This window comes from Rhinoderma darwinii, chromosome 3, assembly GCF_050947455.1.
Source record: "Rhinoderma darwinii isolate aRhiDar2 chromosome 3, aRhiDar2.hap1, whole genome shotgun sequence".
NCBI lineage: Eukaryota > Metazoa > Chordata > Amphibia > Anura > Rhinodermatidae > Rhinoderma > Rhinoderma darwinii.
In genome coordinates, this window is record NC_134689.1 from 322,180,533 (window position 1) to 322,205,554 (window position 25,022).

The 25,022-nt window shown below is 43.6% G+C and overlaps 1 protein-coding gene across 1 annotated transcript in view; it reads right to left on the minus strand.

Annotated features, from left to right (window-relative positions):
* PCSK6 (proprotein convertase subtilisin/kexin type 6) overlaps nucleotides 1–25,022 on the minus strand; it is a 241,797-nt gene that overhangs the window by 36,585 nt on the left and 180,190 nt on the right. The window contains exons 14-16 of the mRNA XM_075858267.1: nucleotides 9,764–9,940; nucleotides 4,683–4,785; nucleotides 3,311–3,507 (exon numbers count right to left, since the gene is read on the minus strand). Coding sequence (XP_075714382.1) covers nucleotides 3,311–3,507; nucleotides 4,683–4,785; nucleotides 9,764–9,940 — 477 coding nt within the window. The remainder of the gene's footprint in view (nucleotides 1–3,310; nucleotides 3,508–4,682; nucleotides 4,786–9,763; nucleotides 9,941–25,022) is intronic.

The window sequence follows — 25,022 nt, forward strand, 5'->3', positions numbered from 1 at the left end:
AGGTAGGGCACTTATAATGTGGTGACAGAGCCTCTTTAAGGCCTCGTTCACATCAGCATTGGGTGCCGATCATGGGTTCCCGACAGAAAGGTCTAACGAGAACTATAGCTTCCATTTGCATTACCATTGATTCCAATGGCAACGATTCCATTGCAAATAATCTCAGTTTGTCTCCTTTCCGTAAGGTTTCAGTTTTTTTTAGCGGAAACAATAGCGCAGTCGACTACAATATTATTCCTGCTAAAAAAAATGAAAAACCTTACGGAACGGAGACCAACGGAAACCATTTGCAATGGAAGCATTACCATTGAAATCAATGGTAATGAAAACGGAAGCTATGGTTTACGTTTGGCTTTCCTTTCATGGGTTCCCCTGACGGAAAGATCTAACGGAACCCATAAACTGAGCCCAACGCTGATGTGAATGAGGCCTAACTCAGAAGAATAGTCCACCAGTCGTTTAATAAAATATGATAGTTAGGTGCAGTATATGGCCGGGTCTGAAGAGTACTATGACAACTGGCACAAAAAAAATTATGCTGCGGGTCTATAAACACTTTAGATAGGACACATCTGCTCATTAATACACGGCACATACAATATGCTACTCTTAACCAGAGCAGCATAGTACACGGACAGATCTGCTTTAATGATCGTACTAGTTGTTTTTTTTATTCAATCCTCATTCAGATAACCATAGTGCAACATTTTAGCCAACAGCAAATCCTGGCTAGATTTTACCTGCAAATGGAGTCTTATAGGAGAGGGGTAAACCTAGACTTTTTGTTGCGCTACTGATTGATCTTATCTTTTGAGCTTCAGCTGAAGTCCAAATTAATACATTGCGATGTATGCAATCTTGAACTGCAGCTGTCACTCAATAGCTAAAATCAATCAGTAATACTACAAAAAGTTTAGGTGTAGCCCTGACCAAAAGGAAATAAAAGCAAATACAGCAGATCTAAAACAGACCGGCTGTGCCAAACGGTGACGTTCCATACCGGCACATGACTGCTCCAACCAGTCACTGGCCACAGTGGTCATGTACCGTATTTAACTGAGATCACTGCCTCGGCTAGAGAACTGTTCGAACAGTCACATGCCATTACGGACATCACCGCCTCAGCAAATATAAACAGACTAGCGGGGGCCCATAGTCCAGCTGCGCTGGAGGTGCAAAATAATATAAACTTTTCATTTTTCACTCTAATGCCCTCTTTTCTCATAATAAGTTCTATATTTTTAGGATAGGATTTGAAGGTAACTTAATCATTTAATATATTGGTTAGAACTAAAAAAAATTGGAAAAAGAATGAAGTTTAGTATTTTTTTTGTAATGCCCAATCTCCTAGCTTATCTAATAGGCGCTGTCACACTAATAATGCTAGTGAAAATTATGTCACAAAACGTTTATTATTTTAAAAGTTATGAGCTTTTTTCTAAATATGCAATTGAGCCTATACTAAACAAATGGGTGTCAACACCAGCGATTCTCCTGAGGTGGGGCTACCTCACAGCCTCTGACGCTGTCCTATCAGCATGAAGCTGCTTCACACAGTGTGTGAGAGACTTAGGCTGGGTTCACACAGTTTTTTGACTAGTTTTTTTACGCGGAAACCGCACCGCAAAACGCGCCAAAAAACGGCCGAAAATGCCTCCCATTGATTTCAATGGGAGGCGGAGGCTTTTTTTTCTACGGGAGCGGAAAAACCGGCTCGCGGGAAAAAAAAGGGACATGCCCCGTCTTCGGGCATTTACGCCTCTGACCTCCCAAACGGAATTTGAGGCAGATTTTCCTCCTGCAAAAAACTCTGTGTGAACCTAGCCTAATGCTGGGGGGAAGGGGGATCACATACAGAAAACAGAAAACATTACACCGTAGAGTGAAAAGAAAGTAACCGCCTATTTGGCTATTAGAGCCACATTAGCAAATTTAGAAAAATGCTCATAACTTCGCAAATAATAAAGGTTTTTAAAACAAAATTACACTGTAGTTAGCAGCAAAGCGCCTATTAGATTAGTTAGGAGATATGGCATTAATAAAGTAGCAATACAGTCTCTTTAAGGACAGTGTCCAAATTAAATCCAACCCCTTCCAAGCTCTTTGACATTACATGCTGGCATGGTGGTAAAGTGACCGCAACATATGGGTAGAGGGAGTGATAACCACAGAGCATTTTGGAAGGCTGCCTGCAAGGCATTATGGGGAAGCCCTCCTGAGGTCATGTGATCTCATTTCTAATTTGTAAAAAGGCCACCAATTTGCGGTGATTCGTGCGGCACAAACCCTAAGAGCTTCAGAATTCACCAAATCCAAAACTCTTGGAAAATTCTGACCGAAATCAATTCTGTAAAAAAGATTTGCTCATCTACTCATGGTCATGCACGAAACAGCTGTTGGCTGGACCCTTGTTCAGCTGACAGCCATTTCTCCCCCGAGTGCACCATATATATGCACACTAGGCAATGCGTGAATGTTTACTTCAATAGGGAAAGGGGAATAAGCCGCTGCCACAAACCTCTAACAGCTTATCTTCTGCGGGAACAAAGGATCAGGCATGCATAAATTCAACATGCGCAATCACTCCTTCCTCTGACATCTTGTGGGAGCACCCACAACCACATAAGCAAGTCATCAGATCCTGCCGACTTTTAGGCTGTGCATGGCCCGCTTAAAGAGGACCAGTCATCTCTCCTGACCTGTGTTTTAATAAATAGTTGTATAACCCATACTACAATTCTACAGCATATTTTCATAGAACTCTACCTTGTGCCATTCCTCTGTTATTCCTAAAAATGTATGGATAAGTTGACTACTGGGGGTCATCATTTGAAGGCGTTCTGACAGCAGTGATTGGACAAGGTCAGTGTCAGACTGTGTAGGGACACACATGTTTGACAAGGGGATTGGTGACACCCAGTTGTCAATTTCAAGGAGGAATAACTGAAAAAAGACTGTGTAGAATTATAGAAAAGGTGCTTCAGAATGGTTATTTCATAGAGAATACAGGTATTAACTAAAGCATGTCAGGAGAGCCGACAGGTCCTTATTCTTTGACATATTTTAGAGATATTTGGGTGGTTCTTGACCTTTGACCAACAATGTATTAAAGCCTTGTTGACACAGGTTTTTTTGCAGACATATTCCTTCAGGAATTTTGACGCCGATTTAGCAACGTTTTCTCGCCTCAAAAAACTCTGAACTGGCCCTAAGCCTCCCAAAAGAAAAAGAAAAACACAGGAGTGGTAGTTAATGAAACATAGTAATGATCCACAGGCACCTATAGATAGAAAAACAAATTTATATTTACTTTCTTCAGCATATGCTCCTGCTGGACAAGATGTCGTACAAGAATTGCTCTCAGGTTGAAGATAGAACCCTCTCTTGCAAGAGCTGCACTGATTTTGTCCTCGTCCAAAGCAGGTTTCACATCCTCTGTGGCAGCGCCTACATCTTCTACCAGAAACGTCTGCCATGTATCCCAAAGGACAGGTGCTCACACATTTCCTGCACAAACCATAATGTATATCAGGAATAATTAACTCAGTTAAGTCAGTCACAGCCCAGGGATAAGGCACAGAGCAAGGTCACAGCCCAGGGATAAGGCACAGAGCAAGGTCACAGCCCAGGGATAAGGCACAGAGCAAGGTCACAGCCCAGGGATAAGGCACAGAGCAAGGTCACAGCCCAGGGATAAGGCACAGAGCAAGGTCACAGCCCAGGGATAAGGCACAGAACAAGGTCACAGCCCAGGGATAAGGCACAGAGCAAGGTCACAGCCCAGGGATAAGGCACAGAGCAAGGTCACAGCCCAGGGATAAGGCACAGAGAAAGGTCACAGCCCAGGGATAAGGCAGGGAGCAAGGTCACAGCCCAGGGATTAGGCAGGGAGCAAGGTCACAGCCCAGGGATTAGGCAGGGAGCAAGGTCACAGCCCAGGGATTAGGCAGGGAGCAAGGTCACAGCCCAGGTATTAGGCAGGGAGCAAGGTCACAGCCCAGGTATTAGGCAGGGAGCAAGGTCACAGCCCAGGGGTAATGTACAAAATATCAGAGCATAAGATTATCGCACACAAGGATGTCACAGTAAGGCTGAGTTCACAATGCTCCTGGCGCATACGTATACATGGGGACCCATTGATCCAACGTATGCCAAAAGAAAGTCCTTTCAGCACACTTTTTTTTTTTTTTTATATGTTTTAATTGTATTAACAAGCATAGGTAACTGCACTATTTACCATGCAGAATATGTTTTTCTTTATAATGGTAGTCTATGGGTGACTTAGGACACCAAGTATTGGGTTGCCTTCCCATGCACATTTATACGAACAAATGTTTTTGTAACAAAAGTGCAGTATGCTTGCACTAAAGACAGACATTGTGTATTGATGAATATATTTCCAGTGTCCTCTGTCAACAAGGAAATCGGAAGCGCTCTGAATCAGCACTAGTGTAGTTAAGAGATCAGGTGGCGATCATAAGTACATAGAATAGAAAGTACGAAGGAATTTAGCAGTCAGTGAGGTGTCCAATTCTCTCCCTAAATATGCGATCTCATTGGTGAATGCCATGCTCGTACTTTCTTTACTATGGCCAATCCTTGCCTACAACGTCTGGAACATACCAATCTCTACAGTTCTTGTTGGTTACAAGTCCATCTTAATTTTTTATTTTCTACATTACCTGCCAGACTTGACACTACCAAGACTATAGTGGACACAGTGGAGACACTGCTCCGCACCTGGCCCATCACATCCTCTGTCTCCACATTCTGTGTGGCATGGACCTTGAAAAGGAAACACAAAACACATGGGTTACTAGAGGATAGCATTAATATGCAGTGAATCAGAGGGACTCTCACAACCAATGAGAATATTTAGAGGGGTTGGTGCTCTTTCTGGGGAAAAAAAAAAAAAGCAGAGCCTTTATTTTAATTCTGGACAAACCCTTTAAAGAGTCACTCTATAGGAGGTGGTGGAATGGATTTCCTGAGTTTGAGACTCTTCTCTGTGACCATTTATTCAACCTGAAATAAAGTTAGATAAAAGGCATCCCACAAGTTTGTTATGTAATGCAAGACTCTTCACTTTTGTGAACTACACACTAAATGGATCTATAGGGCCCCATTCACCTGGTGTCTGCCAAAAGTGTTATACAATGCACATTTTTGTGATATTTGGTGTCCTTGGATTACTGAGTGATGGACACTGGAATGGCGAACATTAGTTGTTTTCACTTTTCGAACCCAGCATCTATTAGACCAGATCAACTAAAATGATTGCTCAATACAGCCATTTAAGAATAAACAAAATGGTCAAATAATAACCATAATAAAAAAAATCACAATAAATCATATCATAATAGTAAAGCGAATACTATTCACAAGGAGAACACAGAAACTCACTTCCAGCTGTTTTTTCTTTTAATAATTATCTGCTTTACAATAGAACTGTACTGTGAAAAGCATTGCGTCACAATCTCACGCATTACCGTAGCATGTATAGCCACCCTAAAAGCCCAAAACCTCACTTAAGATCCTGCTCAGCAATTCTCTGACGATACCTGAACTTATAACAATGTACAACTAAAAATATTCTGAATTATGTAAACACTCAACAGTAACGCCTGGCTGTTTCCATCTTTCATCACACCATTGTACACCTCTGCATTATTGCAGAATTTCTGGTTGTCTTTTTACAATATAAAGATGATTCTCTAACTACTTTTTTTTATTCCTCTGAAGAAAGCAGCAGCTTAGTCTCCGTTTACATTCTTGATCTTTTCAACATTCAAGCTGCAACTTCAAGAGTGAATCCCAGTAGCTCACATCATACATTAAATATGCGTCTGGTCTGAAACAAAATAGAACCTGCGGAAAAGCGATACTTTTCTTTCAAACAAATGAATTATCTTGGAGACATGCTAAAAAAAACAAATCCCGTCACAACACTGGCATCACCAGCCATGATGCCATGCACAATTGGATCTCCTTTGTACATTCACCTCTGTGCTCAGGTCAGTAAATTATAGTCCAGGGGTGTTAACTGATGGAGAAGAAAACGGATCCCATTATAAGTTTTGTTTATGAGCCCCAAGTGAAGTCAAGTGCTATGCATTTGGTTGGTCTTTGTAAAAACAGAATAAGAATGTTTTATACAACTTGTTACTAAGTACAGTAAAAAATAGTGTAGTACTGTGTTAGGCTGGATTCACACGAGCGTTGCGTTTTTGCGCGCGCAAAAACGTGGCGTTTTGCGCGCGCAAAAACCATTTGACAGCTGCGTGTGTCATCCGTGTCTGATGCGCGGCTGCGTGATTTTCGCGCAGCCGGCATCATAGAGATGAGGCTTGTCGACGCCCGTCACTGTCCAAGGTGCTGAAAGAGCTAAATCTTTCAGCACCCTCGACAGTGAATGCCGAACACAACAGCGAAAAACCTGTAAAAAAAAAAAAGATAAAGTTCCTACTTACCGAGAACTTCCCGGCCGTTGCCTTGGTGACGCGTCCTTGGTGACGCGCCTCTCTTGACATCGGGCCCCACCTCCCTGGATGACGCGGCAGTCCAAGTGACCGCTGCAGCCTGTGATTGGCTGCAGGTTGTGCTTGGCCTGTGATTGGCTGGAGCTGTCACTTGAACTTAAAGAGGCTCTGTCACCAGATTTTGCAACCCCTATCTGCTATTGCAGCAGATAGGCACTGCAATGTAGATTACAGTAACGTTTTTATTTTAAAAAAACGAGCATTTTTGGCCAAGTTATGACCATTTTTGTAGTTATGCAAATGAGGCTTGCAAAAGTCCAAGTGGGTGTGTTTAAAAGTAAAAGTCCAAGTGGGTGTGTATTATGTGCGTACATCGGGGCGTTTTTAATACTTTCACTAGCTGGGCGCTCTGATGAGAAGTAACATCCTCTTCTCTTCAGAACGCCCAGCTTGTGACAGTGCAGATCTGTGACGTCACTCACAGGTCCTGCATCGTGACGGCCACATCGGCACCAGAGGCTACAGTTGATTCTGCAGCAGCAACAGCGTTTGCAGGTAAGTCGATCTTACCTGCAAACGCTGATGCTGCTGCAGAATCAACTGTAGCCTCTGCTGCCGATGTGGCCGTCACGATGCAGGACCTGTGAGTGACGTCACAGATCTGCACTGTCAGAAGCTGGGCGTTCTGAAGAGAAGAGGATGTTACTTCTCTTCAGAGCGCCCAGCTAGTAAAAGTATTAAAAACGCCCCGATGTACGCACCTAATACACGCCCACTTGGACTTTTACTTTTAAACACACCCACTTGGACTTTTGCAAGCCTCATTTGCATAATTACAAAAATGGTCATAACTTGGCCAAAAATGCTTGTTTTTTAAAAATAAAAACGTTACTGTAATCTACATTGCAGCGCCTATCTGCTGCAATAGCAGATAGGGGTTGCAAAATCTGGTGACAGAGCCTCTTTAAGTGTCATCCCGGGAGGTCGGACTGCAGGAAGGAGACAGGAGTAATCGGTAAGTTAGAACTTCGTTTTTTTTTTACAGGTTCATGTATTTTGGGATCGCAAGTCACTGTCCATGGTGCTGAAACAGTTTAACTCTTTCAGCACCATGCACAGTGAATGTCTCCCGACGTCGCGGACCGGAAATTTTTTGGCCGGGTTCGGCCAAAACGAGTTTGGCCGAACCCGGTGAAGTTAGCTTCGGTTGTCGGGGTTCGCTAATCGCAAAGACACTCCGTTTGGATGTTCGGAAACAGAAAAGCACGTGGTGCTTTTCTGTTTACATTCATCCTTTTGACAGCTGTTGCGCAAACACGCAGTTCGCACGGAAGTTGACATTGACTTCAATGGGTGCGTGATGCGTTGAAAACGCTGAATCAACGGACATGTCGTGAGTTTTTGGCAACGGAGCAACGCTGCGCAAAAAACGCTGCCATGTCTGCACGGCCCCATTGACAAATATAGCTACGGCCAACGCACGTGAAAATCACGCGCGTATTTTACGTTCGTCTGAATAAAGCCTTAGCCAGAAACCATATGCAATGTTAAATACTTTTGTGTCAAAAGAGAAAAGTATAGTAGGTCTGATACCTATATAGGCGAACCATAAAAATTTATGAAAACGCAAACTTTCAGAGCACACAGGCGCCTTCAGGCAAGCTTACAAAGAAACTTTTGTAAACTTGCCTGAAGGAGCTAAAATACTTTTGTATTTTTTGATACAAAAGTATTTAACAGTGCATATTATTCTGTTTTCGCAATAATTCTTAAAGGGGTTTTTCATTTTTATGTGGCTAAATTTTACTCTACAGGAAGGTCCACAACTTTCTAATATACTTTATGTTTCAATACCTCACCATTATCAACTTATGTTTACTTCTGCACGTAAGCAACAGATCTCTCATTCACTGATAGATTCCAGGAGCATGTGCCGAACATGTATGTAGGGCCCCACTTACCAGACCGTAGCCAAAAGTCGAATAAGGTGCATTTAAAACTCCATTCCTAATGGTAGGTTCCCATGAAAGACCTGGTAAGGTCCCAAAAACTCTTCAAGATCTCCACGGCACTCTATATCGCTCTTAATTAATTGTTCCTGAATACCTTATTAAACAGTAATATTTAATCCTGTGAAGTTCTTGGAGAAGAAAAGCTAAGTGTCTACGTTGGCATACTCCCCCCCCCCCCCCCCCCACCCCCACTGTATAGGAAATCGTAGTCTGCTGTGCTTTTCTATATAGATGCATACTGTAAAAAAAAAAAAAAAAAAAATACAGCATGCCACCGTATAAAAAAAGAGAACTGTATACCTTTTTGTCACAATGGCATTCTATGGGTGGCGTATGTTGCTGTTTGCCTATGTACAGCGGCACACGTTGGAGCCTTCCATTGAAGGTATACAGTACATCGATAAATACTCCAGAGCTATACCTCCGACAGAAGGCAAAAGTGATGTGGACAGAGCCTAAGCTAAATACATTTGCAGCTGCTGCAGTTTGCTACAAGGTCTGGCATTCAGGCTGTTTTACCTAGACTGGATACAATTGTATCCAGTGAATTGGAGTTACGGAAACCGGATGTTCGCACATTCTTAGGCCGGGTTCACACCTGCAGTAGTGTTTTTCCGCTGTTACGTCAGAGGGGTAGAACAATGGAAATATCAAAAGTGCTGGTTTCGTTATATGACGGATACCACCCTTTGACTGTCAGTATGCGCCATTGTTTCTGGTATTTTCGGCTAGATCTGCGATGGAGGACCCCAACTGAACCTCTAAGGGTCAATTCACACAGTTTTTTTGGTGCCCCACATGGATTTCAATGGGAAGCAGAGGCTGTTTTTTTTTTTACTGCTAGCTACTAAAGCCGCCCAGGAAAAAAAAGCTAGCAGTAAAAAAAAAAAAGTGCCATGTCCTTTGCTTGAGCGTTTTTTGCTGCGGTTTTTTTTTTGCCCATGGCCCTTGCATTAGCTTCAATGGACACATGCGAAAAATGGCACAAAAAAGAAGTGGAAAAATACGTGCAGGCAGTTCAAAATCTGGCTGAAGATTCCTGAAGGAATTTAGAGGCAGATTTTTTTCATCCTGCAAAAAAACCTCAGTGTTTCCAGAACTGCTTCTAGCTAATCTTTCTATAGATGGGTAAGGATTTCAGCTGCTACAGCTCTAATGATCTGACTTAGAAGTTAAAGGCGTTTTCCCATAATTAACTTCTATGTAAAAGCATAGGAATATGATAACACATGTTAAGCCACTGTACATGCCTGACATACCCTAGACTTGTACCTGAATACTCGTCCTCTTCCTCAAACTCCAAATGACTTTGAAAGAAAGCGGCTTTAGATGGCTCCATATCACTGGTGGATAAATCCAGCGCTTTAGTTCTTGAGTGATGAAAGTTGAGAGGATTATATGGGTGCTCAGCTGTGCCATAAAGAATCAGCGTCCATTCCTTCAGCTTCCCTGAAACACAGATTTATACCTTTATAGCGTAGGCAGACCGGACGGACATCGAATATACTAGACACCGGATAATCAATGTCAATATAGCAATCGAATGTCTGACTAAGGAGAGGAGAGCTGCTGCTTTCTTCAATGGGGCCACTAGGACAGTCTTTCAGGCTCTCTTTACATACAGAATTATAAAGTTAAGATTTCAGATTGGATCTATTAAAATGATTTCAGTAGCGCCAGTCAACTTAAACTTTAGGCTTGAAATTTTACATGTTTCTCATCACCGTGGTAAAATATGTACAGTGGCTGCTTCATGGGGCAAAGCACTACAAGGCAGTACATTTTTATTCTACTCTTTGAGAAAAGCAAATCACTTTTCCAAAGTACTTTCATAGTTACACCTCTGTGCATACATAATGAGAAGCCTCTGTCAGGAGGCTGCTGTCACCTACATCTTGTTGGGGAGTAGAATACATGGTCATGAATAAATTATTTTCTCCTGGATGGACTGTGAAGATTTAGCAGGGTTAATTGCGGAGATGTGGAATTTACAAGCGGCGTACTGCAACATACTCTTTCACAAAGTGACTTTTATACAAGGTAATTTTGTAGCATTTTCAATAATTTTTTTTTCTTACAATTCCATAAGATGAAATGAGGAGCATTACTGTGAGCTAAATGACAGCATTGCCAGTGATATGATACAACAATTAATGTGAACCTCCAATTGAAAAAAAAAAAAATACAATTATAGAAATATTATAAGATCACATGGTGCCAATTAAAATTCAGACAACATAATTTAGGAGGACAAGATCTATAATTTGGACAAAAAAAAAAGAAAAAAAGCCTTACACAACGAACATTAAAAAAAATACTTTAAATGCGGTTACGTAAATCTATGTATATGGCTGCCTTCCTACCATAGCTAGCTCTGGTCACTATTATCCCCCGCAAATGCTCACCATTCCATTTATAAAGGAAGAGGGAAGTGATTAAAGAGAACCTTTCACCTCCCCAAACATGTGCAGCTGAGCGCAGCATGTTATAGGGAGGGCTATAAAAAACCCCGTCTCACGAAAAAAATTACTTGCAAACTATCTCCGTTATTTACATATCGGTGCTGTTATATTTGGCGCCCGATATCTAAATAAGCCCCTGAACAGTCAATGGGTGTTTCTAACTAACTAAAAGGCAAGGGGGCGTGATGACTCCGCTCTGACACTGTCCAATCAGCTGCGGACAGTGTCAAGGTGGCTCGCGGGGAGTTCCCTCCCGCAAGAACACACACAGACTGCAGATAGCGTGCGCGCGCCCACACGCATGCGCGCACGGCCGCCCAACTTTTACAATATACCAATAAAATGTCAAAATCTCAGTTTTTTTTGTCACATTAGCTCTAATAAAAAAAAATAAAAAATGTAATAAAAAAAGTGCTCAAAAAGTTGTGTGTACCAAAACTTGGTACCAATAAAAACTACAGCTCGTTCCGCAAAAAATAAGCCCTCACACAACTCAATTGACCGAAAAATTAAAAATAAGCTTCTATGAATATGGAGAAACAACTTTTTTTTTTAACAAATAGTTTTTACTTTGTAAAAGTAGTAAAGTATAAAAAAACACAACTATAGAAATTTGGTATCACCGTAATCTTAGAGTCGCAGTAAAAATTCAAGTTGTCGTTTTTACTGCACGGTGAAAGCCGTAAAAATGAAACCCAAAAAACAAATGGAGGAATCGCAGCTTTTTCCAATTTCAGCCTGCAAAGAATTTTATTTTCAGTTTCCCAGTACATTAAATTTTATTTTAAATGGTGTCGATAGAAAGTACAACTCCTTCTGCAAGAAATAAGCCCTCACACCACTCTATTGACAGAAAAATATAAAAGTTACGGCTCCTGGAAAGCAGGGAGGGAAAAATTAAAAAGGAAAAGCAAAAGATGGATCAGTCTGGAAAGAGTGAATTAATTTCGAAAAAAAAAAAAAATGTATAACCACATATGGGGAATTGCCATGCCATACTCGGGAGAAATTTCTTTACAAATGTTGTGGTCCTTTTTCTCCTTTAGCCCTTGTGAGAATGAAAACGTTGAACATTTTAGTGGAAATAATGTTAATATTCTTTTTCACAGCCTAGTTCTAATAAATTCTGCAAAAGACATGTGGGTCTAAATGCTCACTATACCCCTAGATAGATTCCTTAAGTGGTGTAGTTTCCCAAATGGGATCACTTTTGGGGGTTTCCACGGTTTTGGTCTCAGGGACTTTGCAAACACGACATGGCCGCCGCAAACCATTTCAGCTAAATATGAGCGCCAAAAGCCAAATAGAACTCCTTCCGTTCAAAGCCCCGCTGTGGGTCCAAACAGCCGTTTATTACCACATATGGCGTATTGCCGTAATCGGGAGAAATTGCTTATCTCCTTTATGCCTTGTAAAAATGTCAAAATTTTTTCATAAAAAAAGTAGGATTTTCATCTTCACAGACTTATTTCAATGAATTCAGCAAAAACGAAAAAAATAAAAAAAAATAAAAACTGGGGTCAAAATGCTAACTATACCGCTAAAAAAAATTGGGGGGTTTCCACTGTTTTGGTCCCTCCAGTGCATAGACAATGCGACAGGTCACAGAAAACTATTCCAGCGCTCCAAAATCCAAAGGATGCTCCTTCTCTGAGCCCTGCTGTGGGTCCATAACAGTGTATAAACACAGCTGACACCCACAGCGTATGCAGCGCGCTCCATACTTCTCCCCATGCACCAGGACATACTGGCACATCCTGGTGCGTGAAGGGGTTAAGCAGAAAGGGAGGAGTGTACTCCATGATCTTAAAGGAATGGGAAATGGCTTCTTTGATCCATTGTGAAATGGTAATCTCGCTTGCTTTTCTGTCCCCGGTTCTGGATCAATAATTGCTCTTGACATCTAAACGTCTTTGTGCTTTCCACATAGGCGAGGATTTTTCTTACATCGAACATGAAATTCCACCTCCTTTTCATTTTTAGGGGAAGCACAGAAAGAAGAAAGGGATATATCTTGTTGACAGTGAAATCTGGATACTACCTTCGGAAGAAAGGACGGTAAAGGTCTTCAAATATGACTTCCGGAATGTATAAATAAGATGGACTAGAAGAGAAGGATTGTATTTCAGACTGTGAGCAGATTTAATTGCTAGAAGGAATGCCATCTCCATAGCCAGAAACTTTAATGATGAATTGATTCAAAGGGATGTTTGGCAAGTGTTGTTAGCACCTTGTTTAGATCCCAAGGAGGAACTCTAGGAACAATTTAAGACGCCATACGTGATGTCGCTCTAAAAAAAAGGTACGGAGTGCTGCAACATGGACCTTTAAAGTGCTGGTCTTTAAGCCTAAATCAAGACCGGATTTAAAAAAAAGTCAAGGATAGTAGATATCTTGGGTTGAATTAAAGAACCTGATGGAGATCTGGTTCAGGAAGGAAAGCTCTCCATACTTTGTGGTAAATTGTGGAAGTGACCTTCATTCTGCTCTTTAAAAAGGTATCTAAAACCTTTTTTAAAAAGACCCTTATCCATCAACAATCTCTGTTCAACAGCCAGGCTGTAAGATGAAGACTCCCCCCCCCCTCCCCCACAGGGTGCAGGACTGGACCCTGGAACAGAAGATACTGTCTGAGGGAGATGCCAAGGGGTTTACTGGGACATCTTTAGTAACAATGGGAACCAAGAACTCTTGGGCCAATAAGGGACTATAAGAATAATCTTTGCTTCATTCTCCAACACCTTCTTTAGGACCCTGGGAATTAGAGGAATTGTAGGGAACACGTATAGGAGTTTGTTCTTCCAGGTCTGAGATAGGGCATCTACTCAGTTTGGATTCTCTTGACAGGAAAAGAAGAAATTGAATACATTCCTGTTCTTGTATGCAAACAAGTCCATTTCTGGCTGCCCCAATCTTTCTGTAAGGCTTTTAAAAATTTGCAGATTCAAGCACCATTCTCCTGGAAATAAGTTGAAAATCTGTTCGGATACCTGACAAAAGCGACGACTTCTTGTTCCCCCTTGTTTGTTCAGGTATGCTACCGTAGACATGCCTGAAAATATCTTGACATCTTTGTCTTTTATTAGTCCTCCTAAGGCTTTCAGAGCTTTCCAAACTGCAGTTTGTTCTCTTATGAATATTCTTGGGGCAGACTAGAGCCAAATGGTCGGCATCAAACTGAAGATTATGAACCTCCTCCCTTAAAGGGGTTTTCCCATGACACATTTATGACACATCCACAGGATATAATCCAAAAAATAACGTATTTGAAGCATGGTTGAACAGCAGCACACGTCGCCAAAATTTCCATCAATATGTTCTTTTATTGGTCAAACATCCAGTAAAAAATGGCAACGTTTCGACCCGTGACAAATGAAGGCTTGAGAAAGACCCTCCACTTGTCACGGGTCGAAACGTTGCCATGTTTTACTGGATGTTTGACCAATAAAAGCATATTGATTGAAATTTGGGAGACGTGTGCTGCTGTTCAACCATGCTTTTTCTGAGGATTACATCCACAGGATATGTCATAAATGTTAGAGAGAGATGCGGATCCCACCTTTGGGACCCGCATCTATCTCCAGAACAGGGCCCCCTGAACCCAGTTCAGCCGCTGTGTGTTGCGCCTGAATGAGGTGTTTTCCGACCATGAGAAACATATGTTCGTGAGTTACATAAACAGCGTAACTCGCGGAGCTACGCTGTTTATGTAAGTCGCAAAGAACTTAATGGTAGTTACGGAAACAGCGTAGCTCGCTTGCTACGCTGCTTCTGTAACCGCCATTCACTACTATTGGAGTTACGGAAACAGAGTAGCTCAGCGAGTTATGCTGTTTACGTAACTCATGACCATATAACATTTTTCATGGTCGGAAAAACACCTCATTCAGCCGCAACACAGCGGCTGAACGGGGTTTAGCGGGCCCCGTTCTGGAGATCGGTGCGGGTCCCAGAGGTGGGACCCACATCTATCCGACATTTATGACATATCCTGAAATGTCCCTCGTGGGAAAACCCCTTTAACGTTACAGTAAGCCCATGAATCTCTGCGAGTCTGGATGTATTGATACTTGAAAACATGCATCCTGTAGGTCTATTAAAGTCATGAAGCAATAGTCTGAGTATATTTATTGTAGAACAAATCTCCATTTTGAATTTTCCGTACTGAATAATGTTTGTTTAGACGTTTCAAGTGTATTACTCTGAGTTTTCGGTTTTGTTTGGGAACTAGAAACAGTGGGGAATAATAACTTTGGTTGTGATGAAAAACCTGGAATGGAACCATGATCTGTTTTTAAAGGAGAGCATCTACTTCGCTTTCCAGTTTATACTGAGGTTAAAGGGGTTAGTATTGGAGTTATAACATTTTCTGGAGGTAGGGAGCTGAACTCTAGTTGATTGCCCTCAGACACAATGTTCTCTTGGCGTCTGGAATTTGAGGTGATCCTCTAGTTGTTCCATCCAAGTATTTAAGGATCTTACAGCAAACGTTGCAGCGCTGCTAGGTTTAAGAGCTGCTGTGCTGGCCTCCAATGTTGGCTTAAAAAGGATCTGTCACTAGTTTATTAATGCCCTATCTCCTAACTAATCTAATAGGCGCTATGATGCTAATAACCACAGCAAGGCCTTATTCACACGACAGTGATAAACGGCCGTTCTTTTAACGGCCATCTTCAGAACAATGATATTCTATGGGTGCATTCACAGGGCCGTTTTTTTGTTTTTTTAACAGCCCGTGAAAAAATAGGACATGTCCTATTTTTGGCCGTTTTAATGGCCTGACGGCCCCCATAGAAGTCAATGAATCCGTTTTTAACGGCTGTCAATACATGTAACAACCGTTAACAGGATCTGTGGCATTGGGATTTGCAAGGGAACTACTAATTCACTTGCTGGCTATCGGCGGCTCTATGACACACTCACCGATTCAGTACGGACTTCTCCTTGTCTGGTCACTAGACTCGCGGGTTCTGCGAAGGCGGCGCGATGATGTCATCGCCTTCACAGATCCCGTGAGACTAGCGACCAGACCAGGAGAAGTCGGCACTGCATTGGCGAGTATGTAGGGCATACATGTCGGGCTGTGTGGCATCATCGACAGGGGGGGGGGCTGAGCGTGGCATCATCGACAGGGGGGGGGCTGAGCGTGGCATCATCGACAGGGGGGGGGGGCTGAGCGTGGCATCATCGACAGGGGGGGGGGGCTGTGCATCACCGACAGGGGGGGGCTGTGCATCACCGACAGGGGGGGGCTGTGCATCACCGACAGGGGGGGGGGGCTGTGCATCACCGACAGGGGGGGGGGGGCTGTGCATCACCGACAGGGGGGGGGCTGTGCATCACCGACAGAGGGGGGGGGGCTGTGCATTACCGACAGGGGGGGGGGCTGTGCATCACCGACAGGGGGGGGGGGCTGTGCATCACCGACAGGGGGGGGGGGCGGGGCATCACCGACAGGGGGGGGGGGCTGTGCGGGGCATCACCGACAGGGGGGGGGGGCTGTGCGGGGCATCACCGACAGGGGGGGGGGGGCTGTGCGGGGCATCACCGACAGGGGGGGGGGGGCTGTGCGGGGCATCACCGACAGGGGGGGGGCTGTGCGGGGCATCACCGACAGGGGGGGGGCTGTGCGGGGCATCACCGACAGGGGGGGGGCTGTGCGGGGCATCACCGACAGGGAGGCGTGCGGGGCATCACCGACAGGGAGGCGTGCGGGGCATCACCGACAGGGAGGCGTGCGGGGCATCACCGACAGGGAGGCGTGCGGGGCATCACCGACAGGGAGGCGTGCGGGGCATCACCGACAGGGAGGCGTGCGGGGCATCACCGACAGGGAGGCGTGCGGGGCATCACCGACAGGGAGGCGTGCGGGGCATCACCGACAGGGAGGCGTGCGGGGCATCACCGACAGGGAGGCGTGCGGGGCATCACCGACAGGGAGGCGTGCGGGGCTTCATCTACAGGGAGGCGTGCGGGGCATCACCTACAGGGAGGCGTGCGGGGCTTCATCTACAGGGAGGCGTGCGGGGCATCACCTACAGGGAGGTGTGCGGGGCTTCATCTACAGGGAGGCGTGCGGGGCTTCATCTACAGGGAGGCGTGCGGGGCTTCATCTACAGGGAGGCGTGCGGGGCTTCATCTACAGGGAGGCGTGCGGGGCTTCATCTACAGGGGGTTGGGCCAAAAAAAAGCCTGACCAATGAAATTCATCAGTTTTTTTTTTAACGGCCATGAAAAACTGATGCAAAACGGATGTCAAACGTCCATTAAAAACGGACAGACTGACTGGAAATGGGTGAAAATTTAGAGACACACTGATGCAAAACGGCCAAGAAAAACTGAGTTTTTAATGGACATTTTTTTTCACTGTTGTGTGAATATAGCCTAAGTTCTTTTCAAAACCGTTTAGAAAAATGCACTTAAGTTTTCAAATAATAAATATACTAATTTGGCTATACTTGCCAAAATGGGAGGTTACGCTCTTTTCACTCTGGGCGGAGTAATGTTTTCTGTATGATGCTGTCCAAATAGTGTTATACAGCTCTCCTCTTCCCAGCCCAGCAACATAGCGTGATTATATAGTTTACAGCTTCCATTCTAGAGACTGTGTATTCAACTGGCGATATCCCGATTGTTTTACAGCTAGAACTGCGATCCTGGTGACATATGAAAGATTAGAATACCACTGTTCTAGGTGGTCCACAGCCGGAGATGTGGCTATTTGAAGGGATCCCCCTTTCCTCCAGACTCCGTGTCTCACGCATTGTGTGAAGCAGCTTCATGCTGATAGGACAGCAGAGGCTGTGAGGTAGCTCCACCTCAGGTTAGCGCCAACCTTGTATCCTGGTCCGGAAGGTCGCACTGCAGAACTTACACAAACGAGGTGGAGAGGAGGCACCTGCCCCTCAAATCCCAGCTCCCTGCTCTGATACTCCCTGAAGAGCCGCTGCTCATATGTCCAGGGGAAAGAAAAGACTGGGGGCGCTGAAGATAAAATGATGATCCCACGCAGCTCCTGCTTCTCATGTACCAAGGGACAGGAAACATCTGGAAAGGTTAAGGAGGAGGGGGAATTTATACTGCTTCCTGTCCCTTTGGAGGCGGGGAATCCCTCACAGTGGTGCGGTCGTGGAGGTGTAGATGAAATAAATCGGTTACGATGTAGGAGAGCTAATAAAGGCCGCAGAGGAGGAAAATGTATTAAGACTATCGATTCAAATGGGAGTCCTAACATACAGGCCCTGTTCAGTTTTTTTGCCGCGGTTTATGCTGAAATTGACTCCCATTGATTTCAATGGGAGGTGGAGGCGTTTTTTTTTTTACACGCTCACGGGTAAAAGAAGCCACATGCACGATCTTGAGGCATTTTCCGCCTCAAAAACCCCTTTGAAATCAATAAGAGACGGAAATAAACACATTTTGAGACGTTTTTTTCCCGCGATTTTTGACGCGGCAAAAAACGCTCTTGGTTATTCCATCTTTTTGTTGGAGATGGCTAAAAAAAAAAAAAACAACTAAAAACCCCCCCCAAAAAAAACAAAAAAAACGCACCAAAACAAGATTGTAGCGCAAAACCACTTAAAAAAACCAGAGCTGATTTTTCCAGGTAGAATTTTCTGCCTGTGAACATACCCTTACTGGAGTAAGATGCAACATGTTTATTAAATAAATGTGTTGCATATTTTGACTGGCCATGGCGTAACAACCTTGATCAGCTATATAAAAAAAAAAAATTTAATTACTCACCTCACCGCTCCCCCCCATCACCTCAAGCTCTCACATCAGGTCACGACGCATACAAGGTCCTGAAGTGGAGCAGTGTCAGCATATTATATGCGAGGCAGCATATTATATGCGACGCAGCAGAAATTTGTGTGCTGGGTCGCATATAACGTAGTGCCGCTGCCCGGCACCAGGACCTTGTATAATCCGCAGGCTGATGTGGGTACCTGAGGAAATCCGATCGGGGGAAACTGAGCAGTGTGCTACCATTTTTTTTGGGACGTGCTCGCATACAATTTTGGCGCTCACACACTTTGTCAATTACATTCCACTAACAACATCCTTGGATATCTAGATACTAGCACTTCACTAACGTTCCAAGTTAAAAAAAAATAAAAAATCTCCAGTGCAGCCCATAAAGCCATTTTACAAGAATATATATATATTCAGGATGGATTAGTAGAGGCAAAAACGAAGGGTTTTTAAAAAAAACTGTTTTCCCTATGGGAGTCCTTACGCTTAGTTCACAATTTTTTTGCAAGCAGAAAAAAATCTGCCTCAAAACACCTTCAGGAATTTTGAGGCAGATTTAGACTTGCCAGCGTGGTTTCATGACTCTTGCCTGCAGCTGTTGAATCTATACCAAAAACCGCTGCAAAGAACAGACCATCACCGTAGGTTTTTTTCTGCCTCCCATTGAATTCAATGAGAGGTCAGAGGTGGAAACCGCTCGAAGGAAGATTTTCCACAAACTGTCAACAGCCGCCCTTGAAAATAAGTGGGGGGGGGCAATTTATGCCTTTGTTTGGCACGGAATCAGACGAAGTTTGCGTGCGAAAAAAACCCCTGAACTGACCCTTAATTGACACTTCCACCAAGAATAAAACAAAAACCGCATACATACTTTCAAAATACCTACTGGTGCCTAGGAAAAACGGTAGCGGGAACCCCCACCTATTGCATATATAACCTACGGTTGTGTCGTCGATTCACATCCTATTAATCAAGCTCTTAACGCTCTATAAAGTGACTTGCGTGCCCTCCTTACCTGTGACTCTTACTTCCCCTCCCCCTTTTAAACCCCACAATTGATGGAGTATTAGTACTTTTAAATACTTTACAATGAATCTTAGACCGCAATATGTTTAGGGTAGTCAATGACGTCAATTACTTTACTGCTACGCATATTGCAACCAAAAATATTTACTCTGGGTGACTTATCTTCTCCCCACCCATACCATCCGCCTCCTAAACTCCTCCCCCCATTTGTTATATTGGAAAATTTCAATAGAACTGTCAAAAACAAGAAAAAAATAAAATAAGTGTGGGATAGACGAATATAGACAATTTCCGAATATAAACTCATTAAATGATAAAACACTGCGATACTTCTAAGTCACGCTTCCTGGTTATCACAGTCTTCTCCCCTCGATAGCATGCTGCTCCTGGCCAGAATATGGCAAATATTTCATCCCTGACCAAATTTTAGCTGATAACTAAACACATGAACAGCTAATAGGAAAAACACAGCTACAGTCTCCGGAAATCTCTCCATACTGTAGCGTGGCTATTAACCCCTTAGCCACCAGCCTATTTTAAACCCTATCGACCAAGCAATTTTTCCATAGGCGCATTTAAAGAGCTATAACTTATTTTTCCGGTGACATAGCTGTATGAGGACTTGTTTTTTGCAGGATTAGTTGTAATTTTTACTGCCACCATTTTGGGGTACATATTTTTTGGTTATCTTTTATGAAAAAAATTTTTTTTGGGGGGGGGGGGGGGGGAATAGAAAATAATTCCACCATTCTATTCTTTAAATGAAACTTTTGCACAATAAAGACTTTTGAACGTAAAATTTGTTTTGCATTGTTGCTTTCCAAGATCCATAGCTTTTTTTATGCTTCCGTCAATGTAGCCATACGTGGGCTTGTTTTTTGCGGGACGAGACGTAGTTTTCATTGGCACTTTTTTGGGGTACATGCAGGGGCGTAGCTAAAGGCTCATGGGCCCGGGTGCAAGAATCCAGCTTGGGCCCCCCTACTCCTCCCCAATACCACCATCATCATCAGACCCCTGTGCGCGCCTATGCCCAGACGCCTTGCCCAACAGCCCCCATAGTATAATGCCCCCACATTTTATTATGCTCCCATAGCTGCCCCACACAGTATAATGCCCCCCATAACAGCCCCATAACGTATAATGCTCCCCATATCAGCCCCCACAGTATAATGCCCCACATAGCTGCCCCCATACAGTAAAATGCCCCCCATATGAGCTCCCCATACAGTAAAATGCCCCCCATATGAGCTCCCCATACAGTATAATGCCCCCCATACGAGCCCGCCATGCAGTATAATGCCCCCCCATACAGTATAATGCCCCCATATGTGCATAATAGAAAAATAGCATAAATACTTACCTATCCCCGTTCCTTCGCCTCCTCCGGTGTGTGCTATGAGTGACTCGGCGCAGACAGGCGCGATGATGTCGCTACATCCCGCCTGCCTGCATCGAGCCACTCAGGGCACAGTGAATGCTGGAGCAGGGAGACGTCCGCTCCTTGCTCCAGCATTGGATGGAACCGGGACCTCGGTGACTGACTCGCAACCATCCCGGAGGTCTTCACACGACCACCCAGGGGGACGCAACCCACAGTTTGTAATGTATTGTATAGTGCAGTTTGTGGTGGAGAGAGGAGGGGGGGGGCTGTAATTTAAAGGGCCCCCCTCCACCGCAAACAGCACAATACAACACATTACAAGACAACACAACACTATACATTACAAGGCAACACAATACATTACAAGACAACACAATACATTACAATACAGACTCTGTAGCTCACCTGGAGTCCTCCGTACCGACTCTTCCACTGCACTGGCTGGAAAACGTGTCACGTGGCAACACGGTCACATGGTACACGAAGTGTACCATGTGACCGTAACCAGGAAGTGCCGGCTTCACGGCACAGAAAATGTATTTAACAAGCATGCTATATGGCAACGGGGACCCGTGGGCCCCCCAGGCTTAGGGGTTCAGTCAAAACTGCGACCCCTATAGCTACGCCACTGGGTACATGGCACTTAATTCACTTTTATCATGGAAAAAAATTGTAATTTTGCCGTTGTTTTTTGCGGCTTTTTTTATGGCATTCACCTTGCGGTTTAAATTACATGTTAACTTTATTTTTGGGGTCATTACGGTCACGGCAATACAATATATGTGTACTTTTATTTCTTTTTTATACTTCTACTAAATAAAACTTTTTATGGAAAAAAATTTGGATCTGTTTTTACTGTAATCATTAATAATTTTTATTTAACATTACTTTTTTTTTTAGTCCCAATAGGGACTCTCCTATGCGATCTTTAGATCGCAGATATAATGCTTTGGTACACTTCGTATATCAGAGCATTACTGCCTGTCAGTGTAAGACTCTGTGCCATGGCACGGCCTAATAGGAATATAACCTGGGCAGGCCTTGGGCGGGTGTTTATTAGGTTATTAGGCCCACAGCTGCCATGGCACCCCATCAGAGGCCCATGATGGTGACTAAGGGGTTAAAGCTTCAAGCTGCAGCTTCTTCGTTGCATTTAAACAGTTAACACTACTCCCTGCTAGTTGAGAAGTTAATGGGTGTTTTTGCCTGAAATATTTTGTTATTAGAGGGAGAAAACACATGAATAAGCACCATGACTAATGCTTATTATAGACGAATGTTCTCAGCCATCCCAGCCCATTCCTCACACACTGACAGATGTTCAACATATCGCTGTTTGATCTGGATTCAGCACGTGGGCTGACACTCCGCTTCTTATGTAAGTTGGCTGCCCACCGGAACATACAGCTTGTTGTCAACATCCTCTTGGGATCCCTAATTTTCTCTACATAGCTGATGTCCAGCTGGGCTCCTAGTTAATTCTAAGGGAGGCCGGAAACGGGAAAGAACTACACAGAATATTTAGATCTTTACTCCTTCAGGCAATCAAAAAAGTCAAATAGTAATATCTATGGTCAAGGATAAATGCACGTAATAACTTCTACGTAAAATGTCATGCCTATGGTGATCGAAGTCTGGTACAGAAGAAGCCTTTGGATCAGGGTGTTGCCGCTGTAATATGGACATTAAAATACAGCTGTATTGGAGCCATTTAAAACTGACCTAAATCAGTTACTCAACTCCAGTCCTCAAGTACTCCCGAAGGTTATGATTTGAGGATATCCCATAGAGAGAACACCTGCAGCAATTACAAATGCACTGACAATGACCGGTGTAATACTAGGGAAATCCTGAAAACATGACCTGTTTGGGGGTGCTTAAGGCTAGGATTTGTGATGTACTGGTCTAAATCATATGACACTTATGACCTACTAAAATACTAATGACTTACAGCAACATAACATTTGCTTAATAATCTACACAACAATCAAAGAAATAGGGATCCTGTATGTCTGAACCAACATTTCCTTTACAACAGCAGAAAGGGTGAGAAGGATGTTGAGTCGTACGTAAACATCGCTCTGTCAATGTACCCCAACCGTCCACCAGTTACTGGCGCCATCTACAACCAACTAGTTAGAATGGGTCATTAATATATTAGGATAGCGCCCGCATTCACCATACTTTCAGCATGTTGCAAATAATATTATCAATGTAGTCTACTGCCACAGACGAGAGAACTTAAGAGCAGAAAAGCTACATAGCCTTCTAGCCTACTATTAATGTGTATTTTCTGCTTATTTTGGGGTATTTTATGTGTATTTTTTATTTTTAATAGTAAAGACAAAACAAAGTTATTACTACAATACTATAATGCCTTATCATTGCTAAGAGGAATGCAAGCAAATGCCAGCATCTAACAAATGGCATATCATTGCAGAGCTGGTAGTTAGGTCTATTTTAAGCCACAAAGCCATGTGCAGGAGGCTGAACGGCAGCATATGAAGTCCTGTGCGGCTCCATAGTACGTGCGCTGCCTTATGATGCTTTGTATGTTGGGAGATTCTCTCCTAGAAGCATTGCTTGTAGGGGAGAATACCTCCGCAATATATTGTCTGTATATAGGTTTTAAAAATAAAAAAAAAAGACACTGGCCCATCAAGTTCAACCTTTCTATATCAAGTCTGTTATTGCTAAATTAATACCCTCTGAGTAAATAATCATATTGCCCTTTTTTGAATTTGGTGATAGTATCTGCCACTACGGACACTGGGGTAGGGCAATCCATAGTTTGACTACTCTAACTGTAAATAACACTTTCCTATACTAAATCAACTTTCCTCTACATGTAACAAGTCATCCTTAGGCCTCATGCACACGAACGTTTTTTCTCCCTGGCATAAATACGAGTCCTTGGTCACACGTATTCGACCCGTATTGCACCAGTATTTACGGACCCGTGCCCGTAAATTAGGGTCCGGTGTCACCCGTATTCACGGGCAAGTTTTCGCTACAAAATTGCACTGTAGTAATCGGCAGCCCCTTCTCTCTATCAGTGCAGGATAGAGAGAAGGGGCAGCCCTTTCCGAGGTAAAAGTAAAAGAAATTCATACTTACCAGGCTGTTGCCTTGGTGACGTGTCCCTCTCTTGACATCCAGCCCGACCTCCCTGGATGACGCGGCAGTCCACGTGACCAATGCAGCCTGAGATTGGCTGCAACGGGCTGAAACGTCATTCCGGGAGGCCGGACTGGAGGAAGAAGCAGGGAGTTCTGGGTAAGTATGAACGTCTTTTTTTTACACTTTGATCTATATTGTGATCGGCTGAAAGAGTTACGGCCGATCGTTTAACTCTTTCAGCACCCTGGACAGTGACTATTTACTGACGTCGCCTAGCAACGCTCCCGTAATTACGGGTGCAGACACACGTAGTCACCCGTAATTACGGGAGCCCCATAGACTTCTATGGACCTGCCCGTGCCGTAATTACGGCCTAAAATAGGACATGTTCTATATTTTTCAACGGCCCGGGCACCTTCCCGTAAGCATACGGGGAGGTACCTGTGGCGAATAGAAGTCTATGGGCACGTAATTACGGGCGTTTTTACGTTCGTGTGCATGGGGTCTTAGTCTTTTGTAAAACCCTTAGAAAATTAAATTGTGCACAGGATTTATTTCCGTCTGACTTGTTCAGAATCCATCAGAAAAAAAAAAAAGTCCTTTGTATGTATATGGAGGTACAGTGTGACCCCCCCCCCCATTCACTACTTTTAAGTCTTTGTACAACTTGGTGGTTGTACGGAGCAGTAATATTGCCATGAGGGTTCACAATCAAATGCCAGTTATACCCACTTGTTATATCCAACTATATAGAAAATCCTGTATTCGATTTTAATATGCAGCT